The 27,410-nt window shown below is 41.7% G+C and overlaps 1 protein-coding gene across 3 annotated transcripts in view; it reads right to left on the bottom strand.

Moving 5' to 3' along the window:
• The window catches only part of cblb (Cbl proto-oncogene B, E3 ubiquitin protein ligase), a 177,246-nt gene that overhangs the window by 41,552 nt on the left and 108,284 nt on the right, over positions 1–27,410 (bottom strand). For all 3 annotated transcript variants that reach the window (XM_034178811.1, XM_034178809.1, XM_034178810.1), the window contains exons 6-9: positions 25,613–25,734; positions 21,436–21,573; positions 19,350–19,437; positions 18,388–18,519 (exon numbers count right to left, since the gene is read on the bottom strand). In XM_034178811.1, the coding sequence (XP_034034702.1) occupies positions 18,388–18,519; positions 19,350–19,437; positions 21,436–21,573; positions 25,613–25,734 (480 nt within the window). The remainder of the gene's footprint in view (positions 1–18,387; positions 18,520–19,349; positions 19,438–21,435; positions 21,574–25,612; positions 25,735–27,410) is intronic.

Below are 27,410 nucleotides of genomic sequence, written 5' to 3'. Positions count from 1 at the left end.
CTCCAGGGAAAAATGTTTTGCAATTTTACATCATTCACTGGCCACATGTACATATTCCACATGGCAGCCCCTGTGAAACAAGGGTCATAAATAAGAGAATAAAAGAGGTTTTGGTTTTCTGTTCATCTCTCTCCACTGACTCGGGATCTAAAATCAAAGGCAGACAATATTTACAAAGAACAAAGCTACAACTGTGGTCGCCACATGGTTGAGGACTTGGTGGGGGATGCACCAAAGGCATGCTTGAAACTTAATCCTAACTGAAGTGGGTGGAGAAGGGAAGGAGTAGGAGGTTAAAAGGAAAATAATTAAGATGTGGAATGACCATGGGCACTGGAGAAACTCGAATGTCCAGTAAAAAGCACAACTGAACAGACAAATGATGCGCTTTTTTTGTTCTAGCTGTGTCGAGTATTAATTGCTCAACAACAGAAAAAAGTACATTTAAACAATTTAAGCCTAAATCACTATTTTCATTTTCACAGATATGCATCCTGGAAGATCACGTTTTGAAACAGCATTTAAGCATAAAAATTCAAAAAGAAAAAATAATATAGCACCTTCAACTGCACCACAGACTAAAACAGTTAAATGTGGTCTATTAAACATTAGATCTCTCTCTTCTAAGTCCCTGTTAGTAAATGATATAATAATTGATCAACATATTGATGTATTCTGCCTTACAGAAATCTGGTTACAGCAGGATGAATATGTTAGTTTAAATGAGTCAACACCCCTGAGTCACACTAACTGCCAGAACGCTCGTAGCACGGGCCGAGGCGGAGGATTAGCAGCAATCTTCCACTCCAGCTTATTGATTAATCAAAAACCCAGACAGAGCTTTAATTCATTTGAAAGCTTGACTCTTAGTCTTGTCCATCCAAATTGGAAGTCCCAAAAACCAGTTTTATTTGTTGATAGCTATCGTCCACCTGGTCGTTACTGTGAGTTTCTCTGTGAATTTTCGGCCCTTTTGTCTGACTTGGTGCTTAGCTCAGATAAGATAATTATAGTGGGCGATTTTAACATCCACACAGATGCTGAGAATGACAGCCTCAACACTGCATTTAATCTATTGTTAGACTCGACTGGCTTCGCTCAAAATGTAAATGAGTCCACCCACCACTTTAATCATACCTTAGATCTTGTTCTGACTTATGGTATGGAAATTGAAGACTTAACAGTATTCCCTGAAAACCCCCTTCTGTCTGATCATTTCTTAATAACATTTACATTTACTCTGATGGACTACCCAGCAGTGGGGAATAAGTTTCATTACAGCAGACGTCTTTCAGAAAGCGCTGTAACTAGGTTTAAGGATATGATTCCTTCTTTATGTTCTCCAATGCCATATACCAACACAGGGCAGAGTAGCTACCTAAACTCTGTGAGTGAGATAGATTATCTCGTCAATAGTTTTATATCCTCATTGAGGACAACTTTGGATGCTGTAGCTCCTCTGAAAAAGAGAGCCTTAAATCAGAAGTGCCTGACTCCATGGTATAACTCACAAACTCGCAGCTTAAAGCAGATAACCCGTAAGTTGGAGAGGAAATGGTGTCTCACTAATTTAGAAGATCTTCACTTAGCCTGGAAAAAGAGTCTGTTGCTCTATAAAAAAAAGCCCTCCGTAAAGCTAGGACATCTTACTACTCATCACTAATTGAAGAAAATAAGAACAACCCCAGGTTTCTTTTCAGCACTGTAGCCAGGCTGACAAAGAGTCAGAGCTCTATTGAGCCGAGTATTCCTTTAACTTTAACTAGTAATGACTTCATGACTTTCGTTGCTAATAAAATTTTAACTATTAGAGAAAAAATTACTCATAACCATCCCAAAGACATATCGTTCTCTTTGGCTGCTTTCAGTGATGTCGGTATTTGGTTAGACTCTTTCTCTCCGATTGTTCTGAGTTATTTTCATTAGTTACTTCCTCCAAACCATCAACATGTCTATTAGACCCCATTCCTACCAGGCTGCTCAAGGAAGCCCTACCATTAATTAATGCTTTGATCTTAAATATGATCAATCTATCTTTATTAGTTGGCTATGTACCACAGGCTTTTAAGGTGGCAGTAATTAAACCATTACTTAAAAAGCCATCACTTGACCCAGCTATCTTAGCTAATTATAGGCCAATCTCCAACCTTCCTTTTCTCTCAAAAATTCTTGAAAGGGTAGTTGTAAAACAGCTAACTGATCATCTGCAGAGGAATGGTCTATTTGAAGAGTTTCAGTCAGGGTTTAGAATTCATCATAGTACAGAAACAGCATTAGTGAAGGATACAAATGATCTTCTTATGGCCTCAAACAGTGGACTCATCTCTGTGCTTGTTCTGTTAGACCTCAGTGCTGCTTTTGATACTGTTGACCATAAAATTTTATTACAGAGATTAGAGCATGCCATAGGTATTAAAGGCACTGCGCTGCGGTGGCTTGAATCATATTTATCTAATAGATTACAATTTGTTCATGTAAATGGGGAATCTTCTTCACAGACTAAGGTTAATTATGGAGTTCCACAAGGTTCTGTGCTAGGACCAATTTTATTCACTTTATACATGCTTCCCTTAGGCAGTATTATCAGACAGCATTGCTTAAATTTTCATTGTTACGCAGATGATACCCAGCTTTATCTATCCATGAAGCCAGAGGACACACACCAATTAGTTAAACTGCAGGATTGTCTTACAGACATAAAGACATGGCTGACCTCTAATTTCCTGCTTTTAAACTCAGATAAAACTGAAGTTATTGTACTTGGCCCCACAAATCTTAGAAACATGGTGTCTAACCAGATCCTTACTCTGGATGGCATTACCCTGACCTCTAGTAATACTGTGAGAAATCTTGGAGTCATTTTTGATCAGGATATGTCATTCAATGCGCATATTAAACAAATATGTAGGACTGCTTTTTTGCATTTGCGCAATATCTCTAAAATTAGAAAGGTCTCGTCTCAGAGTGATGCTGAAAAACTAATTCATGCATTTATTTCCTCTAGGCTGGACTATTGTAATTCATTATTATCAGGTTGTCCTAAAAGTTCCCTGAAAAGCCTTCAGTTAATTCAAAATGCTGCAGCTAGAGTACTGACAGGGACTAGAAGGAGAGAGCATATCTCACCCATATTGGCCTCTCTTCATTGGCTTCCTGTTAATTCTAGAATAGAATTTAAAATTCTTCTTCTTACTTATAAGGTTTTGAATAATCAGGTCCCATCTTATCTTAGGGACCTCACAGTATCATATCACCCCAACAAAGCGCTTCGCTTTGTAGTTCCTAGGGTTTGTAAGAGCAGAATGGGAGGCAGAGCCTTCAGCTTTCAGGCTTCTCTCCTCTGGAACCAGCTCCCAATTCGGATCAGGGAGACAGACAGCCTCTCTACTTTTAAGATTAGGCTTAAAACTTTCCTTTTTGCTAAAGCTTATAGTTAGGGCTGGATCAGGTGACCCTGAACCATCCCTTAGTTATGCTGCTATAGACTTAGACTGCTGGAGGGTTCCCATGATGCACTGAGTGTTTCTTTCTCTTTTTGCTCTGTATGCACCACTCTGCATTTAATCATTAGTGATTGATCTCTGCTCCCCTCCACAGGATGTCTTTTTCCTGGTTCAGCCCCAACCAGTCCCAGCAGAAGACTGCCCCTCCCTGAGCCTGGTTCTGCTGGAGGTTTCTTCCTGTTAAAAGGGAGTTTTTCCTTCTCACTGTCGCCAAGTGCTTGCACACAGGGGGTCGTTTTGACCGTTGGGGTTTTTCCGTAATTATTGTATGGCTTTGCCTTATAATATAAAGCGCCTTGGGGCAACTGTTTGTTGTGATTTGGCGCTATATAAATAAAATTGATTTGATTTGATTTGAAACCTTGTTTATAACTTAGAAAATCTGAGAAGATCCAGTAGTCTGTCCATGACAAACCAGGATATTTTGTCATTGTGCCGTAGCTCTGTTTTAACAATGGCGGGATTTTCAAGATGTTTAAAAATACCCAACAACCCCCCCCTTTTTTTGTTTTGTGTTAATGTGAACTTTGATATTTCTCGAAAGCTGTGACGTTGTCGTACATGCCAGGACATCAATGGGACGTTTTCTGTAGTAATACTCTGGTGTGTGCTATGGTGTGCTATATCAAACCGCATGCTAGATCACATTCATGGTCAGCCAGGATCTTCCCATGCTGGTTTATGACAGTTATAGTGTTGTGAAAGTGTAGTGACACGGACCCACAACAGGGGGCGTAAATGAACGGACAATGGAAGGAGTTAAATTAGAACACTTTACTGTTGTGAATGACACAACCAAACACAGCAGATCACAGAATGTATACAAGTCAATTAATAAAGGTGTCGAGTGGGCAGGCTCGACGATAGGAGACGCCCGTCTGGAGACGAACCGGAACCACACGATTTCCACCACCACCGAACCCGAGGGATACTGGAGCTGCCAAGTCCCGAAGTCCCCAGGTGGCCACCGTCTCGGCGTGTCGGATCTGGTACTGCTGGCAGAAAACAAATGACAGTCAAGAGTGGGTGTGTGAACACCCAGTAACAATCCTGGTGGGAATTACACCTCCACCTCCGCAAATATATACACAGTCTTTCTACAGTTCTGATACAGACGCTTGTCTTCACAGGTCGGGAAGGGTGCGGCTTGTCACCCTGTCGTCCGCGACCAGCTCAGCCTCCAGCTGACACAAGCTACCAGGAACTCCTGTAGAGAATCAGACAACGATTACGTGCGATATGGCACAGATTAAGGCTGAGGAAATTACCTCTTGATGAAGGTGATATCTCGGCAATGTGGTGGAGGTGTCTTCCTGCTTTTATTCCAGATGTGGATTAGATGATCAGTGACAGCTGTCATGGATGATGGGTGACAGCTGTCACCACGGCTTGTTCCTGAGGCAGCAGCGCCCTCTCGTGCCTGAAGCCCGCACTTCAGGCAGGGCGCCCTCTGGTGGTGGGCCAGCAGTACCTCCTCTTCTGGCGGCCCACACAACATATAGGCCACGATTTTTCCAGGATGCCTATCCATACAATTGAGAAAGGAGCACAAGGGTGCAACACAATGCCGGAAAACTGAATGGATCTGAAAACTTGAATGCATTCTGTAAACAGTTCCTTTACATCAGAATGACAGAGACACAAACACATTATTTCCACCCACTGCCCACCAGTTCTAGATAAAATATATGGGAAAATGTCTTTTTCAGACAATTACAATATAATTTCATGGCATCTTTGTGAGATTACCATGAAGCCCCACATACCCTTTGATGAAAAAAAAAAATGTTACAGATAAATATAAATTTCAAAAAGTCTCTCTAGCCCTAACAGCTGTTTAAATATCCTGATAAATGTGGTATTTGTGGACTATTTTGGACTACTTTTCAAGAAATGCCATAACTGCAAAGGTGGCAGCTGATTATATCGTAGCTGAAAACAATGGTGCTGTATTTGCATTACTCTGGACAATGTAGAATGTACCTGGTAGGAAGAACTAGCCCGACTCGGCCCATGCAGTGGATAGAGGGATGTTTACAGAGATAGAGGTTGAAGTGTCATGAGGATGACACTCACACCTTCACTACACTTGAAACTACCAGTCTGATAACAAGGGACAGAAAGGCTGCTCCAAGTTACTGTGATTCAAGGCACTGACTCAAGTTAAACCGAAAAGCTAGAAGAAGGAAACCCGCTCATGCGATACTTTACTGAGATCAAAATGGACATTAAAGAGAACAGGATGTGGAATTATATACAGTAGATCATACACCAGCTGTGACTTAGAAGTTCAGATCAAATCCACCCCAGCTGACGATGATACAGAGGAAGAGGAAAGTAAGGGAACCACCACTGACTCAATGACCTGAAAGGACTGGGTTAGTCACCATCATGGAGTAGGAGGGTTCCCTTTTTCTCTCTGACTCATATATGTAATGTAGGGGGAAAATACTTTATAACTGAAACACATACTGAAAACGTCACTGAGTCACTGACCTGCTCTGTGGAGTCATGAGGTTATGGAGGAGGCGGGGTCACTTTGACTTGTCATAACAGGAAGTGTGACAAACAAGCACTGTTAATGTGGGTTGCTGCCGAATCCCACTGTTTACAGAGTAGAGGGTCAAAGCCTGGAAAGAGTGCACTCAGATGCTAAACCTGTGCTGCGGTCTGAGAAAAGCCACCAGAAGTAGATTTCCAGCTTTAGAGACGTGAACAGGACTTCAAAAGAAACTGTGTGTTTTCCGAAATGCTTCAATCATGGACTCTGTGTCTGAGCTGACAGGGCAAATATTTCAAGAAACATTACACTTCAAAAGAATTACGACTTTCAGAACAAAAAGGCATCTTTCTTTGCTCCTGCAGCAACCATTAATGTTATTTATGTGCCCTTTATGTTGGACACCAAACAGAACTTTTTCTTTTCCATTTTCTATTTCTAGCTGTGATACTTCATAATGTCACATGTTCCCACTTTTTTCTGGTCTCACTGGCACTGAAACAAGAGCAACATGTTTGCTAATGTGTGCAGCATAGATTGGGACCACCGCATTTGCTAATCCGAGAAAGCGAGCACCACTAAACCCTGAACAAATTCTCTGGCAAAGTTGCCAAACGTACCCATGGATATGCAACAGAATAACTGTACGACCACTCTCTCCCTTTTCTTTGAATGTTTTTTCATTGCATTGCTATTTCAAATCTGTAATCTTTCTCTCCTCTGCAGTTTATGTAGCATCATTGTTTGCAGCCCTGTAATTTGCTGAGTCACCATAAATCATGGTCATTCTGCTCCCTTGAGCAGAAAGGACAATTGAATCAAACCCACTCACTTCACGGGGATTATACCACCCACACATATTCACTGTCTGCTCTTTCATGTTTTTGTTTTATATTTTAATGAGGTCTTAGGACTGAACTAAACCTGTTTTCTCATAATTTTCAAATGTATCTAAACCAAATGGAAACTCTGCAAGGCACTAGAAATAGGTTTTAAACCTGATAGGAGAAGGATTACTTCTGTTTTTAAAGCATTCTCAGGCTGTGAGAAACTGGCTGAAGGCAGAATATGAAATGGCATCAAAAGAAAAACTGATTTTGATGGATTGTGGCCCAGTATATCCAGACTAATTAAATGCGCTATATCCAGTGCAGTGTATCCAAACTAATTAATTAGTCTGGGTATACTGCACACCCTCTGAACACCGTCATCAGCAACCAGAGGAGCCTCTTCACAGCCACAGTCTGCACCTTCCCAAGTGCAGGACCAACAGACTGAAAAACTCCTTTGTCCCTCAGATCATCAGACTGTACAACTCCTCACTCAGGAAGAGGAGGAGTAACAGGAAGACAGATGACAAAGGAGAGGAACAGTAGCAGCTAGTAAACCAGTAGTGATCAGTATGTCTGGTATTTATATTGTGTATTTATACTGCAAACTGTTTTTGTTTTTTGCTTTCACCTTTGATACTCTGTGTGCTTCTTACCCTGTGTGCTGCTATACAATGCTGCTCATGTTGTGTGCAATGCTGCGTGTGCCAGTTATTGTTGTTTAACCCGTCGTTCTGTTGGGTGAACATCATATACACCAGACATCAGCTCCTGCAGATTGGAGCAAGGAGTCAGATGGATTACCATCCCAGATGGCAAGCGCCGCAGGCGACGTCGGGAGAGGAGGCAGAAGCGTGGCTGTAGAGCTGGCTTCTTAGCCAGGTTACGGAAACGGCCGCACAAACCGCCGCTCCCCAGCGTTTTTCTCGCTAATGTGAGATCACTGAGGAACAAGATGGATGAACTGAGGATGCTTGTATCTAAGAACACTTTTGTGAAGGACTGCTGCTTGCTGCTCTTCACTGAGACCTGGCTCCATTTATCCATCCCGGACAATTTATTGAGCTAGCAGGCTACACAGCACATCGTCACGACAGGACACAGGCCTCCAGTAAGAGCAGAGGAGGAGGGTTGTGCATGTTTATTAATAACAACTGGTGCGTAGATTCAATGACTGTGAGCAGTTACTGCTCACTAGACTTGAAGTACGTTTGTTAAATGCAGACCGATTTATCTGCCCCGTGAATTCACAGCTGTTATGGTTACTGCTGTGTACATTCCACCTGATGCTAACACTAGCTCAGCCCTCAGATGGCTACATGACACCATCAATACCCAGCATAGCAAGTATCCTGAGGCTGTCCACATTATAGCAGGAGACTTTAATCATGTTGATTTAAAGAATGTGCTCCCCAAATGCTATCAGAATGTTAAGTGTGCAATGAGGGGACAATATACTGGACAGACAAGGTGTACTCTAACATCAAGATGGGCTTCAGAGTGAAGCCTCTACCCCACCTTGGCCAGTCAGATCACCTGTCCCTGCTTGTGAGGCCAGCATACATCCCTCTCAGGAAAAGTGCTCCTATCACATCTAGAGCTATCACAACCTAGCCTGATGGTGCTTTACAACAGCTTCAGGACTGCTTCGATTCCACAAACTGGACTGTTTTTGAACACCAGGACTTGGAGCAGTACACAGCAGCTGTCTTGGGATGCATCAGGTTCTGCACTGACATAGTTACTGTGGATAAGTACATTTGTGTTTATCCCAACACAACGCACTGGATGACTTGTGAGGTGCAGAACCTGCTTTGGGAGAGGAACTCCGCCTTCAGGTGTGGTAATGGGAAGGTGAATAGTGTTGCCAGAACAAACCTGAAGAGAGGTATTAGATGGGCCATGGCAGCCTATAGGAGGCGAATAGAGGACTGCTTCCAGAGTCATGACTCAAGGCGGGTGTGGCAGGGTGTTCAGCATATCACCAACCATAGACCCAGCACCCTGTTGGCAGATCACAGCGATGTTTCAGTGGCAGAGGACCTTAACAGTTTCTTTGCCCATTTTGATGTGAAGCCAACAGAGATAGCCATCTTCCACCCACCTGCCCACAACAGTCATGCCCTCATGCTGGAGGAACAGAAGGTGAGGTGGGTGTTGAGGGGGGTGAACTCAAGGAAAGCTGTGGGTCTAGATGGTGTCTCAGGTCAGGTGTTGAGGGAATGAACGGCTCAGTTGGCTGGGGTTTTACAAACATTTTTGACCAGTCCCTGGGCCATGCTGCTTTCCCCCCCCTGCCTGAAGTCCTCTATTATTGTCCCCCTCCCTAAGAAGACCAAGACCAATGGTTTGAATGACTATCGCCCGGTGGCATTAACTCCCATCATTATGAAGTGCTTTGAAAAGCTAGTCCAGGCCTACGTCACCTCCTGCCTCGCCCCCTGTGTTCAACCCTCCCCAGTTTGCTGATCGTGCTAGCAGGTCCACAGGAGACGCCATCATTACAGCTCTACATGCGGCTCTGTCCCACCTGGAGCAGCAGAGAAACTACGTTAGGCTGCTGTTGGTGGACTTTAGCTCAGCGTTTAATACCCTTTCTTAGAGAGCATTCTGACTTACTGTCTGTGTGTGTGGTTTTCCAGCTGCACGGTCGCAGACAGGAAAGCTCTCCAAAGGGTTGTCACCACAGCCCAGAAGATCACCAATTGTCCCCTGCCTTCACTAGAGGAACTGTACACTTGTCACTGCCTCAGGAAGGCAAAAGGCATAGTCAGGGACCCCTCCCACCCTGGACATCATCTGTTTGAACTGCTGCCATCAGGCAGACGGTACAGGTCATTGAAAACAAAAACAGACAGACTGAAAAATAGCTTTGTTGCAAGAGCCATTTGTGCATTAAATACCGCTGCACAATAATTTTTTTATGCAACTGCCGCACTGTGTAAGGATGAATTTATATGTGTTTTTAGTCATAGTTTTATTGTAATAATTTTAGTATCATTTTAGGATTTATTTATTATGTGTATATGCATCCTGAGGGGAGACTGCACTTTTAATTTCATTGTGCTCACATGCACAATGAAAATAAATTCTATTCTATTCTATTCTGTTCTGTTCTATTCTATTCTGCTAGAACCTCAATTTCCCTGAAGGAGTCTTCCCAATAGATCAATAAAGTTCTGTCTAATCTAATCAAACTGAATATAATATAATATAGTCTGATTTATTATCTGAGGCCAAACTATGCCCATTGGGTATTGCAAATACTTTGCATCCATCCATCTGTACTCAGCATATGTCCAGTCCTATTACTGCTAGGGTCTTCAAATTCACAGGGAGCATTCTTGAGACACAGACCTTGGACAAGTTCAAAGATGGCTAACCTTAACCTATTCTAAAGGGTCAAAGGGTCACATTCTTTCTACACACTCCTTCACTGATGACTGATTATTTTAGCATTGCAATATATTTTTGAGCAATCAATTGAGTTTATTTATGTAGCGCCAAATCACAACATAAGTCACCCCAAGGCGCTTCACAAGGGTAAGGTTAGACCTTACCAACCTCCAATACAAAATACCCAAATTAACTGGAAGCTTGTTAGATCCCACTGTGTCAGTTTAGATACACCAACAAGGTGCCATTAATATTAATAATATGACATACTTAATAAAACAGCACCATGACTCAGCCGAGACCCTGTTTTTATTTGGCACATAAAAAAATCAATTGTGCATTTGGATCACGTTTTATAATATGTGTGTGCACCTTCATGATGCATTCACTTACACTTCTACTCTAAAGACTACTTATGTAGATTGTTTAAAAAGGTAAAGATCGTATTTTGTTTTTCCTGGTTAATACATACCTCTGCCATTAATGTTCTTTCATTGCATAACACCCAAGTAACTTTGTGATGATTTTTTAAACTAGTTTTGGGGCAGCAATTATTAATAACTACATACGCTCAAAGGCAAAATTCATGTATTACTATGTAGACAACTGCTCATGACTTTAAAATCTGAAAATCATCACAGAGGTACTTGGGGAAATGCTGCACTAGAATATTATGGAGTTTTCAGATTACAATTTGACCTAAGCTTTTCTTAGATTTTTTTTAATATTGAGGCATTGTATACCGTATAGTAAAACTACACCTATTATCCTTTGAATCTCCCATCTCCCCCACTATTTATCGTATTTTGTGGAGTATAAGCCCGACTAGAAAAGGAAACAACCCATATATAAATTGCATTGGGGAATAAGTCACAGGACGAGCAACCCCCCCACCCCCCCGAAAAAAAAGCAACAGGCTGCAGAAAATAAACATTTTAAAAACGCAAATATTGTAGCACGGATCCACAACAGGGGGCGCTAAAGAACGGACAATGAATAAGCCAAAAAGTAACAATTTAATGTTGTGACAACACACAACTAAACACACAAAATCTGTAAATTTAGTTAACACCAGGTGACGTGTGGGCAGGCTCGAAGATAGAAGACCCCCGACGAGAGAGGAGCCGCGTCCCACACGGCTTCCACCACCAACGGTCTGAAGAACACCGGAGCCGCCAAGTCCCGAGTCCCCAGGTGGCCTCTGTCTTCGGCTGTCGACCCTGGTACTGCTGGCAGAAAACAAAGACAAGATGAATGAGTGTGAATCCGCACACTCAGTAATCCACAGTCTGCACTCAGTTAGGAGGGAGCACCTCCACCTCCAATCACACACTCGTGCAGCTCCTGTTTAACCACTTATCTTGGTTTGGGGTGTGAGGCGAAGCCGTCGCTGATCACACCAAACGCCAATTCCACAGATAAGGCAGAACACCACAGGATAACGGCTGCAAAAGAAGTTCAGATTATCACTCAACGATTTGAGTCAGCAGAGAATATTACCTCTTCGGTAGTTGATTTCTCGGCAAGGAGGTGGAGTTGCAGTCCGGCCTTTATGGTGATGGTGATGATGAGGAATGAGTGACAGCTGGAGCTGAGGATGAGTGACAGCTGTCACTTCTTCTGGGTCTGGCGCCCTCTCGTGCTTGGAGCCCGCACTCCAAGCAGGCGCCCTCTGGTGGTGGTGGGCCAGCAGTACCTCCTCTTCAGCGGCCCACATAACAAATATAGTCTGCCAGTACAAAATACAAGGCACACACATGCACAAACAGCAATACATTTCAAACTGAACTGGTGTGTTGTGAGGACAAAAATCACATCATGTGGGCCACAATGTGTGTTCTTTTTTCAAAATAATCTTTACACAAAACTGATTGCAAGGCAAATTTTGGGGCCTGACTAGTTTTAATTTTGTTACCTGATTTTTAATTTAGTCTTAGTCTTTTGTCAAATGTGCTTTTTAGTTTATTCATTCACATACCATTTTTAGTTAGCCATGTTTTAGTTGACTAAAAGCCCTTTAATTTTAGTGGAGTTTTAGTCAAAAAAGAACTTGATGTATTTTAGCCATTCATTTCAGTTTAGATATTTTAGTTTTGATAAAAACAGATTATTTCTGATTACCATTTCAGTCAATACAGGTTTCACACAATCTCACATAAGCAATGTTGTCATTACATGATACTAGTTGAATGATTGAAGCACTGTGGTGTTTTCCCAAATATGTTAAATGTACCATCAGATACAATTAGCCATTTAGTTTTCTTCTAAGTCCACAGCGCTGTAGGGTGCAGTACTTTTGAAATGAAAGATTAATCGGATCTAGTTATTCTACTTGCACATTCAGAATTGGCTGGAAATTTGTTAAAGCAAAGCAAAATAAAATAAAAAATATTTCAAAATGTGTAATGTTTTTATCTACTGTAAGAGCCACACCTTGAGTCAATTTAATTTAACCCCTTCTAAGCCTGTATATCCCATCAATGGGAAATTTCACTTTTTATTTGTAAGATACTGACAAGACAAAATGAGGCAGGTGGGAGTTAAATATGATGCACACTTCAGATTTCATTATGTTATATTTAATGTCATTTGTTGGCATATATTAATCATAAATAATGTTCAAAAAATTATTATTGGATGGATATAGCGTTTGCTGCTGTGTTCAAGAATCCACATGCAGTATCATTCTGAGCCTCAGAGAGCTGATCAGACACTTTAACACCTTGAGACAGAGTGTAAACGTAAACTAACATACAATGTTTAATGTGAGCTTCAGAGAGTTGATCATTTTAACACTATGAGACAGAGTGTAAATGTAAACTAACACACAGTAACTTTAATCTGAGTGTCAGAAAGCTGGTCAGACAATTTAACACTGTGAGACAGTGTAAATGTAAACTAACATACAGCATCCTTAATCTGAGCCTCCATGAGCTGATCAGACACTTTAACACTGTGAGACAGAGTGTAAATGTAAACTAACACACAGTATCTTTAATGTGAGCTTCAGAGAGCTGATCAGACACTTTAACACCAACAGAGTAGGAATGTTAACTCTTTTTCATTAAATGTTGGTCTATCACGTCAGATGAATTTACTCCAGAGCACATTTATAATTAATTTCTTTTTTCCTTGTTGATTTTGCGTGAGGGTGCCGACAGCATGAACTCTGCTGAACGCAGCACATTTTGGAAACATTTTCAAAGCCTAAGAGCTTGTTGATGAAAATTGAGAGAGACTTTATTTCAGTTTTTATTTCATGCAAAACATTTCAGTCTCATTTTTTTCATCAACAGTAACAAATGTAATTTCGTCTTAGCGTTTTAGAACACTGACATAGTATCGCCATCATCGCGTTTATATAATTTAAAAAAAGGTCGTTGACGAAGGTATTTCCTCTCGCCTCGTCTGACGAAATTAACACTAGGCTTATCGTTCAGGCGTAGTTCCAGAGGTGGTTCTAGCTCAACTGATGGCCTTGCCCCCCCCCCACACACACACACACACACACAGCACCCCTGCCTAGAGTCCCTTTATTCAGAGAGTAGCATCAGCTGAGAACATGGTGCCATTTTTGGGCCAATTGTACTGAACTACTGAATGAACCTTAACTTTCAACTTTTTTTTTTATCATTTAATCACATACAGCAACACATCCAGGTACAGGTACTGTCACAATAAATATAAAAATAGTTAACCTATCAAATTTACATGAATTTACAATTTATGATGATTTATTTAATTAATTTAAAGCCTGATTTATGCTTCTGCAGCTCTGTCACTCCGTGTCATGATGCTGATATGCCGATAAAGTTCTCCGTCTGTGAATTTTGCTTTATTCTGGAATAATTTGTCCCTCAACAAGCTTTTTCTTTCTACAATCATCACCTCCAATTCAAAGGTAAGCTGTATGTACACTGTCCTCTCCATGCTGTAAATTTGTGGACTTATGTGATCCATTTTTAATCAGCGTGCGTACTGCAAAAACTATTAAAATATGAGAATAAAGAGTGAAAGCAGAAAAGTGTCAAATTACAGCCTTTTGCACTGCTTGATTTAACAGGTGTACGTCCAGACTGCGGGTCCATGGCTGAGCACGGTTTGAAAAAATAAATGATTGGGCTTTTAATCACGGAAATGACTCCGGTCCCACTTTCCTCAAATCTGTGAGTGTCAGAGCTGAACTTTAATTTTGAACCTTTGTTAATGTGCACGTCCAGACTGGTCTGTGATCGCTTTTTATTCAGAAGCCTCGGTGGTGCTTAAACTCGAAACTGGCTTATCAGTAGCCGACAGTACTAAAAGTTAGCAGTTAGCTGCAACTTCCGCTAAAAAATTTTGCGATTTATCGGTTTAGCATTATAAAAGTTAACTTTTCAGTTAGTGGATTAGCAGTTATCGAAAGTAACTTTTTGATTACCTGTGCCCGCCACTAGGTACAGAAACGCACATAGAGGTGCGTTAGTAGCGGATATGTGATAGCTTAAAATGTGGATCATTCTTTGAATAATTGCTGGCTCATTATTCATGGCTTATTATTCAGTGGGACCGAGGCTTAAGACAGGAGCAATAAAATGTGATGCGAACACCAGTTTAAAAAGTCTTCAGCTGCTTTTTGAACAAGATCACTGAGTTCACAGATCATAAACTGGACTTAAGGTCCAGAAGTGAGCCCATCCCCCGCACCATCCCCGTTCTGGCTCCCTCCACCTCCTTCCCGGCGTCATCCTGTCCTCTCTCCACGGCACGCTCCGCTCCATCCTTGCACTCACAGCATGAGTGCTTCTGTGGATGTACGTCTTCATGTGACACCTTCTCAGTCTGTAATGAGCGGAGGCACTTGCAAAAAAAAAAAAGCAGAGGGCAAGCGTCCGCTCCCCACACTGTGACATGATGTGCAACTGAACAAAAGAAAAACAGTCTGCTCAAAAAGTGGGGATGAGGGTGGGGTGGGACGGGACGTTCCTGCTGCCCCCTACAAGATGCCGACCTGGGCGGGTGACTATATCACATCTATTCAATATCTGCGTATGCGTAGCTCTCAAAGATCAATAACTCTGGTATCAGCGCATTGACTGTGGCTGCAACACAGATGCCACAGAGGAGTGAAGGGGAGGTGAGAGATATGGCAGAGGGAGGAGAGGAGGGAGTCTGTGAAGTCGATGCTAATGACTCATTAGGAGAAGGTAATTACTAACACACTTTGCTGGCAGAGCTTCTAATGCAAAAACAAGCACACAAACATGATGTACACAGCAGCGCAAGGATAAAAAAAAACACACCAGGAGGGTGGTCAAACACAGGCTGGAACGCTGAAATGGTCTGTGCACAAATCCTCTCAGTTTTCACTTCCGCCACTGAACGATATGCAGAAATTTGATTATGACAGAAGCAAGGACACAGAGCGGAAGAGGGGTGGGAGGTTTTTAATCAGTCTGCTCTGACAGCTTCTTCTTTTATTCACCAGTTCCGTCTTGTTTCTGTGCAAATGCTTATTCATCTGGAAACTAGATTCATTCCTACACAGAAGTGTAAAAATGCTAATGCTGTGAGGTTTTTGTGTTTTTCTGCCACACCGCATAGAATATTGCACAGCAACCGCTCTCTTTCCAATGTGACAAAATATTACAGTCACTGTTGCACCAACAATATGCTGACAATCAATTATTATGGGAGCTAGGACCACCCCCTCCCAGCTCCCCATGCACTAAACCATTGTTTCCCAATCATGGTCCTCGCGGCCAAGTTTGGCACATGTTCTATTTGTCCCTGAACTAATCAGAGCAGATCAGTTCAGTCAGGTGTGTTCTATTGCTCCGGCAGCTGTTGATTAGCTGAACACACCTGACTGAACTGATCTGCTCTCATTAGTTCAGGGACAAATAGAAATTGTACAGTACTTTGAGTCTGGAGGACCATGGGAAACACTGCACTAAACCAACATTTCTGGTTTTCTTTTGAAGGACCGCAAACACATTAAACCAGATATTCATGATGGCGTCCAATATGGCCACCAAAATAGTATGTACTGCTGTGTTGAATTCTGTAGTTTGTTGGTATGAAGCATTTTATTTTTTTCATTTAAATGTGTAATTTGGTGGCCATTTTGGACACTAAATTACTGAATTTGACTTTTGGTCATTCGTTATTTCTGAAAACGGTCCTTTATATGTAAGGATTAAACAACTCGAAGCCGTGCATTATACGGGGCTGAAGCCCATCCCAGCAGTCATAGAGCATGAGGCAAGTACACCCTGGACAGGACGCCAGTCTGTCGCAGGGCCACGTATAGACAAACAAACACATTCACACCCGCATGCACACCTATGGACAATTTTAAAGTTTCCAATCCACCTAACCTACGTGTCTTTGGATATGGGAGAAAGCCGGAGCACCTGGAGAGAACCCACGCAGACACGGGGAGAACACACCAACTCCACACAGAAAGGCCACAAGTAGGAATCGAACCTATGACCTTTACATTGTGAGGCAACAGTGCTAACCACTATTCCACCGTGCTGCCCTAATCTTGGAACTAAGACTATTTGCATGTTGGAGCGTGGGTTCACTAAATAAACAGATAAATAAATGAATGAATGAATAAATAAATATATAAATAATTAATCAAAAACATTTTCCCAAAGCTGCTCTAATTTCAATATTGTAAAATTACTAATCTTTTTTCCAAAACACTGTATCCATAAAAACGGCAGCAGAATTACTGACTACCTACATTAGCTACAAATGGTGCAGTGTGCATCAAGATATTTTAGCAAAAGTTTGACAAAGTACCATATTTTCCGGACTATAGGTCGCACCCGAGTATAAGTCACACCAGCCACTTTATCCATTATAAAGAAACTAAACCATAAATACGTCGCACTGGACTATAAGTCGCATGACATACAGGTATGTTAACTTAACATGAAAAGTTCAGATGATAATATTGTGACGGCTACCGTTTTTCGGATGCATATTTCACCAGTCGCAACTTGTAATCTGCAGAGTATGATTTTCTTTTTGGTGGCATTTTTTTCTGGCCCTTCTCCGTTGTCTTGTTAAGTTATCAGTAATGTTGAAATTTTATTTTTCTATGGTAGTGAGAAGTCACAGGAACAGTCACACAAGCCTTGAGTGCCCTTCATGAGCTGCATTTTACTACGGATACGTTTGTATTTTGCGGCCACATGCGAAGCCGAACCATAACCTGCACCATCGCTGAACGGTTCTTTTCTAACATATTACCCTCTGTGGACCATAGTACACACCAGGTGTCAGCTGCCGATGTTCGTGCAGCACCTACCTGCGCAGCTCATGACCTCCCCGTGGTGTTGACGCCAGCTCCTTCCAAGTGCAGACGCTAATCCACCGCCGTCGCTCACCCAGTGCTCCCACGCATCTCTCAGCGTCAACTTAAACACTCTGCTCACACTGATATCCAAGGGTTGAAGCTGCTTTGTTAGCCCTCCCGGAATAACAGCAAGCACCATGTTCGTCTGCTTCACACGCTGTTTCACAATCATTGTCTGGGTGAGGTGAGGAATACGCGTCCAATGTTCTGTTCTCTGATTGGTTATCGCAACCAGCGTGACCTACAGGGCGGCCACCATACTACAGTGCCCATGATGCATTGCATTTCCTTTTCCGGTGGCCATTTTAAAACATAGAGCGACTCTGTCACGTAAAATTGTTTTATTACGGTAAATTCATTGAGAATCTACCGGTATATTTTTCATTTATAAGTCGCTCTGGAGTATAGGTCGCACCCCCGGCCAAAGCATGTAAAAAAAGTGCGACTTATAGTCCAAAAAATACGGTACTTGAAATGGCACAGCTGAGATGCAACTGGGTTTTATTTATTCCTTATAAAATGTAAAGCTCAGTAGTACCTGGGGTGACATCAGAAAAACAAAAAAAAAACAAAAAAAAACCCTTTCTCAATTCTACAAATCTTGCTGTGTAACCCACAGTTTTATTTTGTGTGTATATATATATATATATATATATATATATATATATATACACAGAGAGAGAGAGAGAGAGAGAGAGAGAGAGAGAGAGAATACTTGATAATAAAAGTCATGGCTAGTTACAGTCCTGTTCCAAGCAATGGCCCTAAAATATTTCATGCTATAAAGAACTGAATTCATTACAATACCTGCCAGGCTGTAAGACATGAAGTGCACATGAGGTGACCACAGGGCTCGATCTTGACGTCTTTATCGTTTTCGGCACAGATCTTACAAAGCTGGAAGGTGGAGCCCATTTCACAGTACAGCTCATACTGCTCCTGTTCAGGAAAATGGAACAGTTGTGAATCACCATCTGATATCCAACTAAACATGGTTGACAGAAAAGTGTTAGACACCAAAATAATATTCTCAGGTCCTGTAAAAAATATTACATAAACATACAACTTCAATACCAAATAGAGCAGTCTGTTTTCCACTTCAGGGGAATTAAAGTGTAAATGTACGTGTTGTCAATAACTTCCCTGATGTTCCTCCAATCTTACTGTTTGCAAACTCCTAAATTCTTGGATTGTTCAATTTCTGAGTCCTAACAAAGTGGAGAATAGCATCCAGGTATTCTGCAAATGCTGTGAAGAACATCTCAATCCTGCATATTTTACTTTGAGCTGTCAGATTTTGCATCTATATGAACATGAAAGAGTTTTTTAAATCATTCTTTTTGTGAAAAACAAAGATTAACAATGTTTTGCCACTTCAGCTGTCCCTGTATGTTATTATTGAAATTGCTGAAAATGCAGGCAATGAAAACAAAAACCTTTAATGTCTACCATGATACAGCTACGGATTATAATAGCTGATATTTTGAGCATTTTTTTTTAAGTTATGACTTTTGATTTGAGAGTCAGGATGATTTTGCATGTCAAACCCGACCAAAGTTAGAACCCCATGAGAGAGAGGAACACAAATTTTTCAATGCACCTAGACCATAAAGATTTGTCTTTTTTTTTGTTTATACCCCCACAGAAGGCAAATTCACAATTTGCTGTGATTTCACTGAAATGTATTTCTTTGGGTTGACATTTTGGCAGAAACAAAGCTCATGTGATTTGTCATTGGATGCAAACACAAAGGCACATATATACAATACCTGTGTGACTTTAATGTGATCGTGAGGCGTTGGCTCACACAAACCGGTGAGATCAGGATTGTAGCTCCGCCCATCAGGAAATAAATAGCTGCAGGGTAGAAAATAGTTATTTTGGTGACATACTCTACATTACTTGCTGCTTGACTATGCTGTACCCTTGTCTTACAACGTATCATCACACATGATCATGTGAACATGATTTTAAGAGATGGTAGGATGGAACGGTTACTCTCATTAGACCCCCCGCTGAGAGACGGTGTGTTAAAATTTTGGATGACAACATAACCTCCGTGTGACTGGGCATCACTGATTACTGTTTGTGTGTATGCATTAAAAAGCAGTTTGAAGTCCCTCACCTTCTTTGTAGCTATGGGTGGGGCCACAGAGAAGGTTCGGTTGCAGAGCTTCAACACTCGTGGACATTGACAGAAGGTACTGGGAAAAATGGCCAAAAAGATCGCAACCCAAGCAGTGTCGTATTATTCAAGTTCAATCCATAAACACTTACGTACTATCCTTTGAGTGCCCATAACATAAGATATGGAGCTGCATGTTTTGGAGGCTTGGTTTACATCAGCAGAGCTTTTAACTGCTCATCAATTGGTGATGAGTCAGATGAGGTTGCAGAGGAGGTTGTGGACAAACTTGGTTAAGGAGCTGTTACTCCTTGTAGATTTTGGCAACGTTTAGCAACAGCCCGCCTTGTAACATGGTTCATGTAGCTGATTTTCCCAAGCAGTTTCCATCTGGCCACATTGGTCACCAAGTTATCCCAAACAGAAACACTCCTTTGCAAAAATTGGGAAGAGTGTTTTGTTTTTTTCCTCCCTTAACGGTCTGCTTGGGATGACCCGGAGCAGGCCTGACTCAACACGACTCAACTCAAGGCAAACTCCGGTGTGCACTCTGCACTCAACTTGAGACGGTGTACGCTAACAACTCTTGTCGTAAATGGTGCTGAAACTGGATGCTGAGCTGTGCCGTGCTAAGACTGGCCTGCTTGAACCGAGCACAAGTCAAGCAGAGGCAGCCAAGTATGTGGCCAAGCTTCCAAAAATATGAATATATTAAAAATGGGTACAAGCTTAACAACCATGTCCAACTTCTGGCAACCCAAACTTAAGCAGCATGAACTGCACCCCCCAAGCTGTTCAGAGTGCCAAACTCAAGCAGGTGTGAGAGGTGTTGAAGCATAAATGAAAGTGGACCAGGAATGCTATAGGATTATACCAAAAGACCTTGAAATTTCATCTCAGGAGGAAATATTACTGTATCCCAGTCAAGGCTGGGCAAGCAAGTGGGTATAAATTCTGCGGATATTGTGACTGGCAGAAAATCTCACCTTCATTCAACACTTTCACTATCAACCAGAACAAAGCAAATTTATCTATCTGAACCGTTACGCAGCAACATCTCTGTACGCGGAATAAAAGGAAAACGTAGCTGTCTGCTGTGGCTCAATTTAAAATGAAATGAAATGAATATTTACAAGCTTGGGAATGACAAAGAAGATTGACATTTGAAAGAGCGCATGACGGGAGTTTAATGACCCCTGGAGGTGCAGGGGTCTCCCAGCTTGATCAAAAACAGAGGAACTTCAAACGGTTGCCCCCCCCCCCCCCCCCCACTTCCCTCCTGCTGCTGTCGTTCTCCGTTTAAAGTGAACTTGTTAGATGACACTGCAGCCCTTTTAACAGCTTCAGCCAGCCGTGACTGACAGCTGAGAGAAGTGAGACGCTGCTCACTAAATGGAAGGAAGTATGTTTGATTTGTCTGGAGGTTCGTCACATAATTAGGTATGACAGACAGAGATAAAACTTAAACCTGGAAGATGTCCTTTTGTCAGAAGGGAAACAACAAAAAAAAACAAACAAGTGGCTTATCTTGAAATGTGCTTCAAGAATTTGCAAAAAAGATTTTCCCATTCAAGAATAAACACCCTCTGGACTGCCACAACACCTTTAACGATTACACAAAACAGATGAGGCTGATTCAGACATGGTGATTGTTTCTCATTTGTAAACACGTCATACAGAGTTTAACACAACTGATCAATACGTGTGCGTCTGTGTGATTGGTTACGTACAAACCCTCCCTGTAGCCATCGATAAGGGCCTGGAAAAGCGGCTTGTTGTTGGGAATGGTCTGCAGGATGTTGCCATCACTGGTCACATAACCAATGGCCCACTGACCCAGTCGTGTACAGCTCAGGCGAAAGATGTAACTGTTAGAGGGGCACAGAGTTCACACGTTCAGGTCCCAAAACAAAACATATCATTCAGAGCTCAAAGGATGCTCAAAGTGGGTGAATTATCCTGGAATGCCACATAGACATTAACATTACTTAGGTTTGTGGCACAATCATTCATATGAGACAACATTTATTAACAACATTCTGTCGGAATGTGTATTTCACTATATCAGACCCAAATTCTGACCCAGAACTGCCTGAAAGTTTGCTTGTTTAAAGTCTGTCGTAAAATATGTATGGCTTACAGGTTTCATCAAAATTAGTGGAAATTTTGAAATAGAAAAATGTCCCATCTCACCACAAATAAATAATAATAAAATTAATGGCATTTCCACTTGATGATCACTGCACCAAGGTTAATGCTTTTTTTTTTTAATGAGGGTGGACATTTCAGCAAGACAGTGATCCCAAACACACAGCCAAGGAAACTCTCAATTGGCTGACTAGTCTTCCTGTTCCTGTGGCTGAAAATATCCCCACAGAATGATGCTACCACCATGCTTCACTGTAGGGATGGTGCCTGGTATCCTCCGAACATGACATCTGGCATTCACACCAAAAAGTTCAATCTTTGACTCATGAGACCAGACAATTTTGTTTCTCATGGTCTGAGAGTCCTTCGGGTGCCTTTTAGCAAACTCCAGGCGGGCTGCCACATGCCTTTTACTAAGGATCAGCTTCCATTGGTGGATTACTACAGCAATGGTTGTCTTTCTGGAAGGTTCACCTCTCTCCACAGAGAAATGTTGGAGCTCTGACAGAGTGACCATCGAGTTCTTGGTCACCTCCATGACTAAGGGCCTTTTCCCCTGGTCGCGCAGTTTAGATGGGCGGCCAGCTCTAGGAAGAGTCCTGTGGGGCCCAACTTCTTCCACTTATAGATGCTGGAGGCCACTGTGCTCATTGGGACCTTCAAAGCAGGAGAAATGTTTCTGTACCCTTACCCAGATTTGTGTCTCGAGACAATCCTGCCTCAGAGGATTCAGGTGGACTCCAATTAAGTTGTAGAAGCATCTCAAGGATGATCAGTGGAAACAGGATGTACTTGAGCTCAATTTTGAGCTTCACAGCAAAGGGTGCGAATACCTATGTACATGTGATTTCTTAGTTTTTATTTTTAATCAACTGGTAAAACAACAAAAAAAATGTTCACATTGTCATTATGGGGTATTGTGTGTAGAATTTTGAGAAAAAAAAATTATTTCACCCATTTCAGAATGAGGCTGTAACAACAAAATGTGGAAAAAGGTTAGCGTTGCGAATACTTTCCAGATGCACTGTAAATAAATTTCAGTAAGTGTGTTGAATATCTTTTCCCTGTGTCATTCCATTTTATTACACACAACGTAATTTCTGTACTTATTTGTTCTGATTTCTTTGCATCTGTCGATTACTTGGGCTGTTACCGAAATTTGGTGAAAATGTCAAGAGTACCTTTACTAATATATTTACTGAGAAAAATGGTGACGTGTTCAATACTTATTTTATTCAGTGTATATGCTAATATCTTCCTCTGCATGTCATGAAATTGATTTAGCAGACAAATAAATAAATGTATGTATTTGGTCCCGCGACAGATGGGCATTCTGTCCAGGGTGTACCCCGCCTCAAGTCCTATGACTCCTGGGATAGGTTCCAGCCCCCTGTGACCCCTAACTGGAGTAAGCGGTTGAAGATGAGTAAGCGAGTGATATATGTATGTATATATGCATTTGTGTGTGTATATATGAGATCTGGTAGAAAAGTATCTGACCTTTTTATTTTTTGCAAAAACCTGATGGATTTTAATCACGTGTGCTTGCATGAGCAAACCTTGAACCTTCGTGCGCATGTGTGAACTTTTTCATGCCTGTCAATTGCGTCATTTCCTGGTAAGCAGCCTTTGTGTGAGGACATGTGCAGTGCGCTCGGCGGATTTTCATTTCAAGGAAAAAGACGGAACAACTGGAGCAGCGCCGCATCAAATTTTGCCAGAAACTGGGCGACAGCCAGGTGGAAACCATTCGGATTATTCAGACGGCTTTGGGCATGGATGGTATGGGCATCACACAGATTAAGGAGCGGTACAACCGGTTTAAAGACGTCCGCACAACGGTGGAGAGCGAGCCCACGCTCCGGTCGGCCATCAACATGCTGAAATGACCAGATCATTTCCAAAGTGAACGCTGTGGTGATGCGGGACCGTCGTGTGACTGCCCGAGAAATTGCGGTAGAGGTGGACATCAGCACTTTTTCGGTACATTCCACTGTAGATTTCCACTGTAGAAGACAGAAGATTTGGCCATGAAAAGAGTGGCTGTGAAATTCATGCTGCTTCTGACGGCGGAGCAAAAGCACCTCCACGTTGAAGTCTCACAGGACATGCTGTGACAATGCCCACCTCTTCCACAATTTCTCGGATAGTCACACGACTGAAAAGTCACCGATAGCCGTCTGAATCATTTGTAGTAGGCTGTAGTAGTATATAACCACTCTATTTTTCCAGTGCCAATCCAGTCTATGCTTGAATGTTGTCACATTTGCTGCATTCACAACTTCTGCTGGTAGGCTATTCCATGTCTGTACCACACGGTGCGTAAAAGTCTATTTTCTGAGATCCAACTTAGCTCGCCGTTGGACCGTTTAACATTTAAATTGTTACACTTTTTAGATCTCCAACATAGAACCTCAAATTAGATTACCACTGGGTTTTAGCTGATAAAGATCACCTGGTTCACAATCATCTCAAAGTATCTTAAAGTGATTTATCCCATTTCTAAGTGCACAATTCTCAAAAGCTTCTCGGAAGCTTTTCGGAAGATTAAATATTTTACCATCTATTTAGGCTGTGAAATCACTGAAAAACATGCTGTCATGTTTTAATTTTTTTTCAAAGAAATATGAAGCAACCTCAAATCAATTCTGAGATTTTTAGATTAAAATAATAATAATAATCTGAATGCATGTTAAAGCCTATTAAAAGATTGTTTTAAGCAGTACTTCCCCACCAAGGTCAGTTTCCATTTATAGCTGGATGGACTGATATGATGCAAATGAGATGTCCAAAGACAGAGGTAGGTACAGTGTCTCAGATTCAAATCCAGGTATACATACTGTTAGCCCAACTCCTTATCCCACTGAGCTTCCTGCTCTCTCTTTCTTGAAATGATTAGTCCAACAACTTTTGATGATTTTGCGATGAGTCTATTCATCTTTTCAGCACCAGATCACTCAAGCCATGGTGAACATGCCTGACACAGAGAGAGCATTTCCATGTGTACATTACGTATTTCAGTGTCCGTGTGATGAAAACGTAACAAGCAGCAGCTCATCCGATATTACTGCCATCCTCCGCAAACAGCTGGGCCTGTGTGTTCCTGTCTGCATTCAAAACAAAGACGTTTGCATGACTCACTCGGGGATCAGCAGCTATACATTTACCTACTGAGACACACACACCACACCACACACACACACACACACACACACACACACACACACACACACACACACACACACACACACACACACACACACACACACACACACACACACACACACACACACACACACACACACACACACACACACAGCCCCTCCACATGAACATTTCTTGTCCTGTCATTATCCGCTGTAGTCTCCTGTACTGCCATGCCAGACCCGATAATCACAGGGCGGGCACATCTCAGCTCAAGGCTGAAGCAGTTGCTCTCAATAAATTAGCACTTTTGTTTGAGGTATTTTCTTAAGCTCCTTTCTTACCCCCTCATGGAACTTGCCACGTGGATGGGAAAGAACTCCCCAGAGTTGCACACCGAACAGCTTGCCAGCATTTATTTCAGGACCAGTGTGCACAAGTCTGGCTTACACAAGGTGCTCACACTTTTCACACATTTCTGACTGACACCTATAGCCTTTGAGTCTGAGTTATTAGGTCACTTGCTGCTGCAACCCAAAGTCAATATTCAAGAGCATTATGTGCAGTCCAAGGAGATCAACACATTATTACCTTTCTCCCATACTGGTAATTTACCTGCCAGGCTTGTTGATGTACTTGTGCAGTCGAGCTTTGACTTCATCGTATGTAAGGAAAGCCATGTAGCCGGGGTGCGTTACTGCCAAAAAGTTCCAGTTCCTCAGAATTGATCCCCATGGCTGAAAAAGACCCAAAACTCTGTTGTCATTTAAAAAAAAAACAACACTATTTTACAACAGTTTCCATCCTACCAGTTACAAGTTAAAAAGATGCAGTGTTTCTATTACAAGGAGTAGAGGTTATGAAGGTAGATGTGTTGGGGTCAACAATCCAAAGTCATGGCGAGTGTGGTAGAGAACTGAAGAAGAGAGTATGGGCAGAGTGGAGTGGGTGGAGAAAGCTGGCAGGAGTGATTTGTGACAAGAATATCTGCAAGAGTGAAACAGAAATTTACAAGACTGCAGTAACACCAGCTCTGTTGTACAGCTTAGAGGTGGTGGCACATAAAAGACAAGTGGTAGAGCTGGAAGTCGCAGAGCTGGAAGTAGCAGAGCTGGCGACATTGCAATTTTCTTTGGGAGAGATGAGGATTGAACAGAATTAGGAATGCACATAGAGTACAGCTCAGGTGGGACATTTTGGAAATAAAGTCAGAGAGGCAAGATTGAGACGGTGTGGACATGCAGATGAGGGATATAGGGTATATATGGAGAGGATGCTGAGGATGAAGGAAGAAGATAATGGATGTGCTGAGGACGACAAGCAGGTGGTTGGTGTGACAGAGGAAGATGCAAAGGACAGGGTGAAATGGACAGAATTGATCTGCAGTGGTGACCCATAACGGGAGCAGCCAATAGCAGAAGAAGAAGCAGAAGAACAAGAAGAACTTGCAATTAGCACAGGGGTGGGCAACCTGTTCCAGAAAGGGCCAAGAGGGTGCAGGTTTTCTTTGCAGCCACTGACTCCACCAGGTGATTTCACTGATTAATATCACTTTGAGCAGATGGAATCAGTTAATCCTTTCTGGAACAGGTTGCCCACCCCTGACTTAGCACATGTCACTTTAATACAGTACTTTTGCACCTCAACACCCATCATAAAACTCTTTTGGTTCCTCCACCTGTCGGCTATTTATTATCTATCAATTATTGCTACCTTGAATTGTAAATATTTGTATGTATATTCTGTTTTAATTGTTTTTCTGGCATGATTAATTTATTTTGGTATGTTGTGTGGTCTTAGTCTGTTTCTATGTTAAGTGGGACTACTGATGGAAATTAGCATCTTGCTATAATCCGGCATATTTACGTCTAACAATGTTCATTAATATGCACTGTCCTATTTCATATATATATATATATATATATATATAAAAGAACCTTCCACAGCAAAACAGCAATATACATTTGTACATAAAGAAGTCTATGATCACAACCAAATCAACAACTGAATTATAAGATTGCCATTTTTTTTTAGAGTTTCTCCAAATTCGTGATTATTTGTTGCCAATGCATATTATTTCACACTGCCATAAACTTTTACATGGGTTCAAACCATTTGACGGGTGGTTCCACTCTGTGTCAAGGGCCAAACTGGTCCAAAACCTTCTATAATTCATGAAGATAGTTCATCCCATACCAACCTTACGATTTAGTTCACATTAATAGTAGAAGAAGCCATTAAACAATTGTATTTAAAATGAATCCTTCTTGGCTTATGTAAATATTAATATTTGGAAGACAGTAAGCATTATATACTTGCCTAAATTGTGAAAAATTACCATTTGGGCCAACAATTACCATTAATTCATTTACTGATTTTGGCAGTTTTATAGCCAGGGTTGCACATAACTGGT

Source organism: Thalassophryne amazonica, chromosome 9, assembly GCF_902500255.1.
Source record: "Thalassophryne amazonica chromosome 9, fThaAma1.1, whole genome shotgun sequence".
Classification (NCBI taxonomy): domain Eukaryota; kingdom Metazoa; phylum Chordata; class Actinopteri; order Batrachoidiformes; family Batrachoididae; genus Thalassophryne; species Thalassophryne amazonica.
This window is presented reverse-complemented; position numbering and strand designations above follow the sequence as displayed.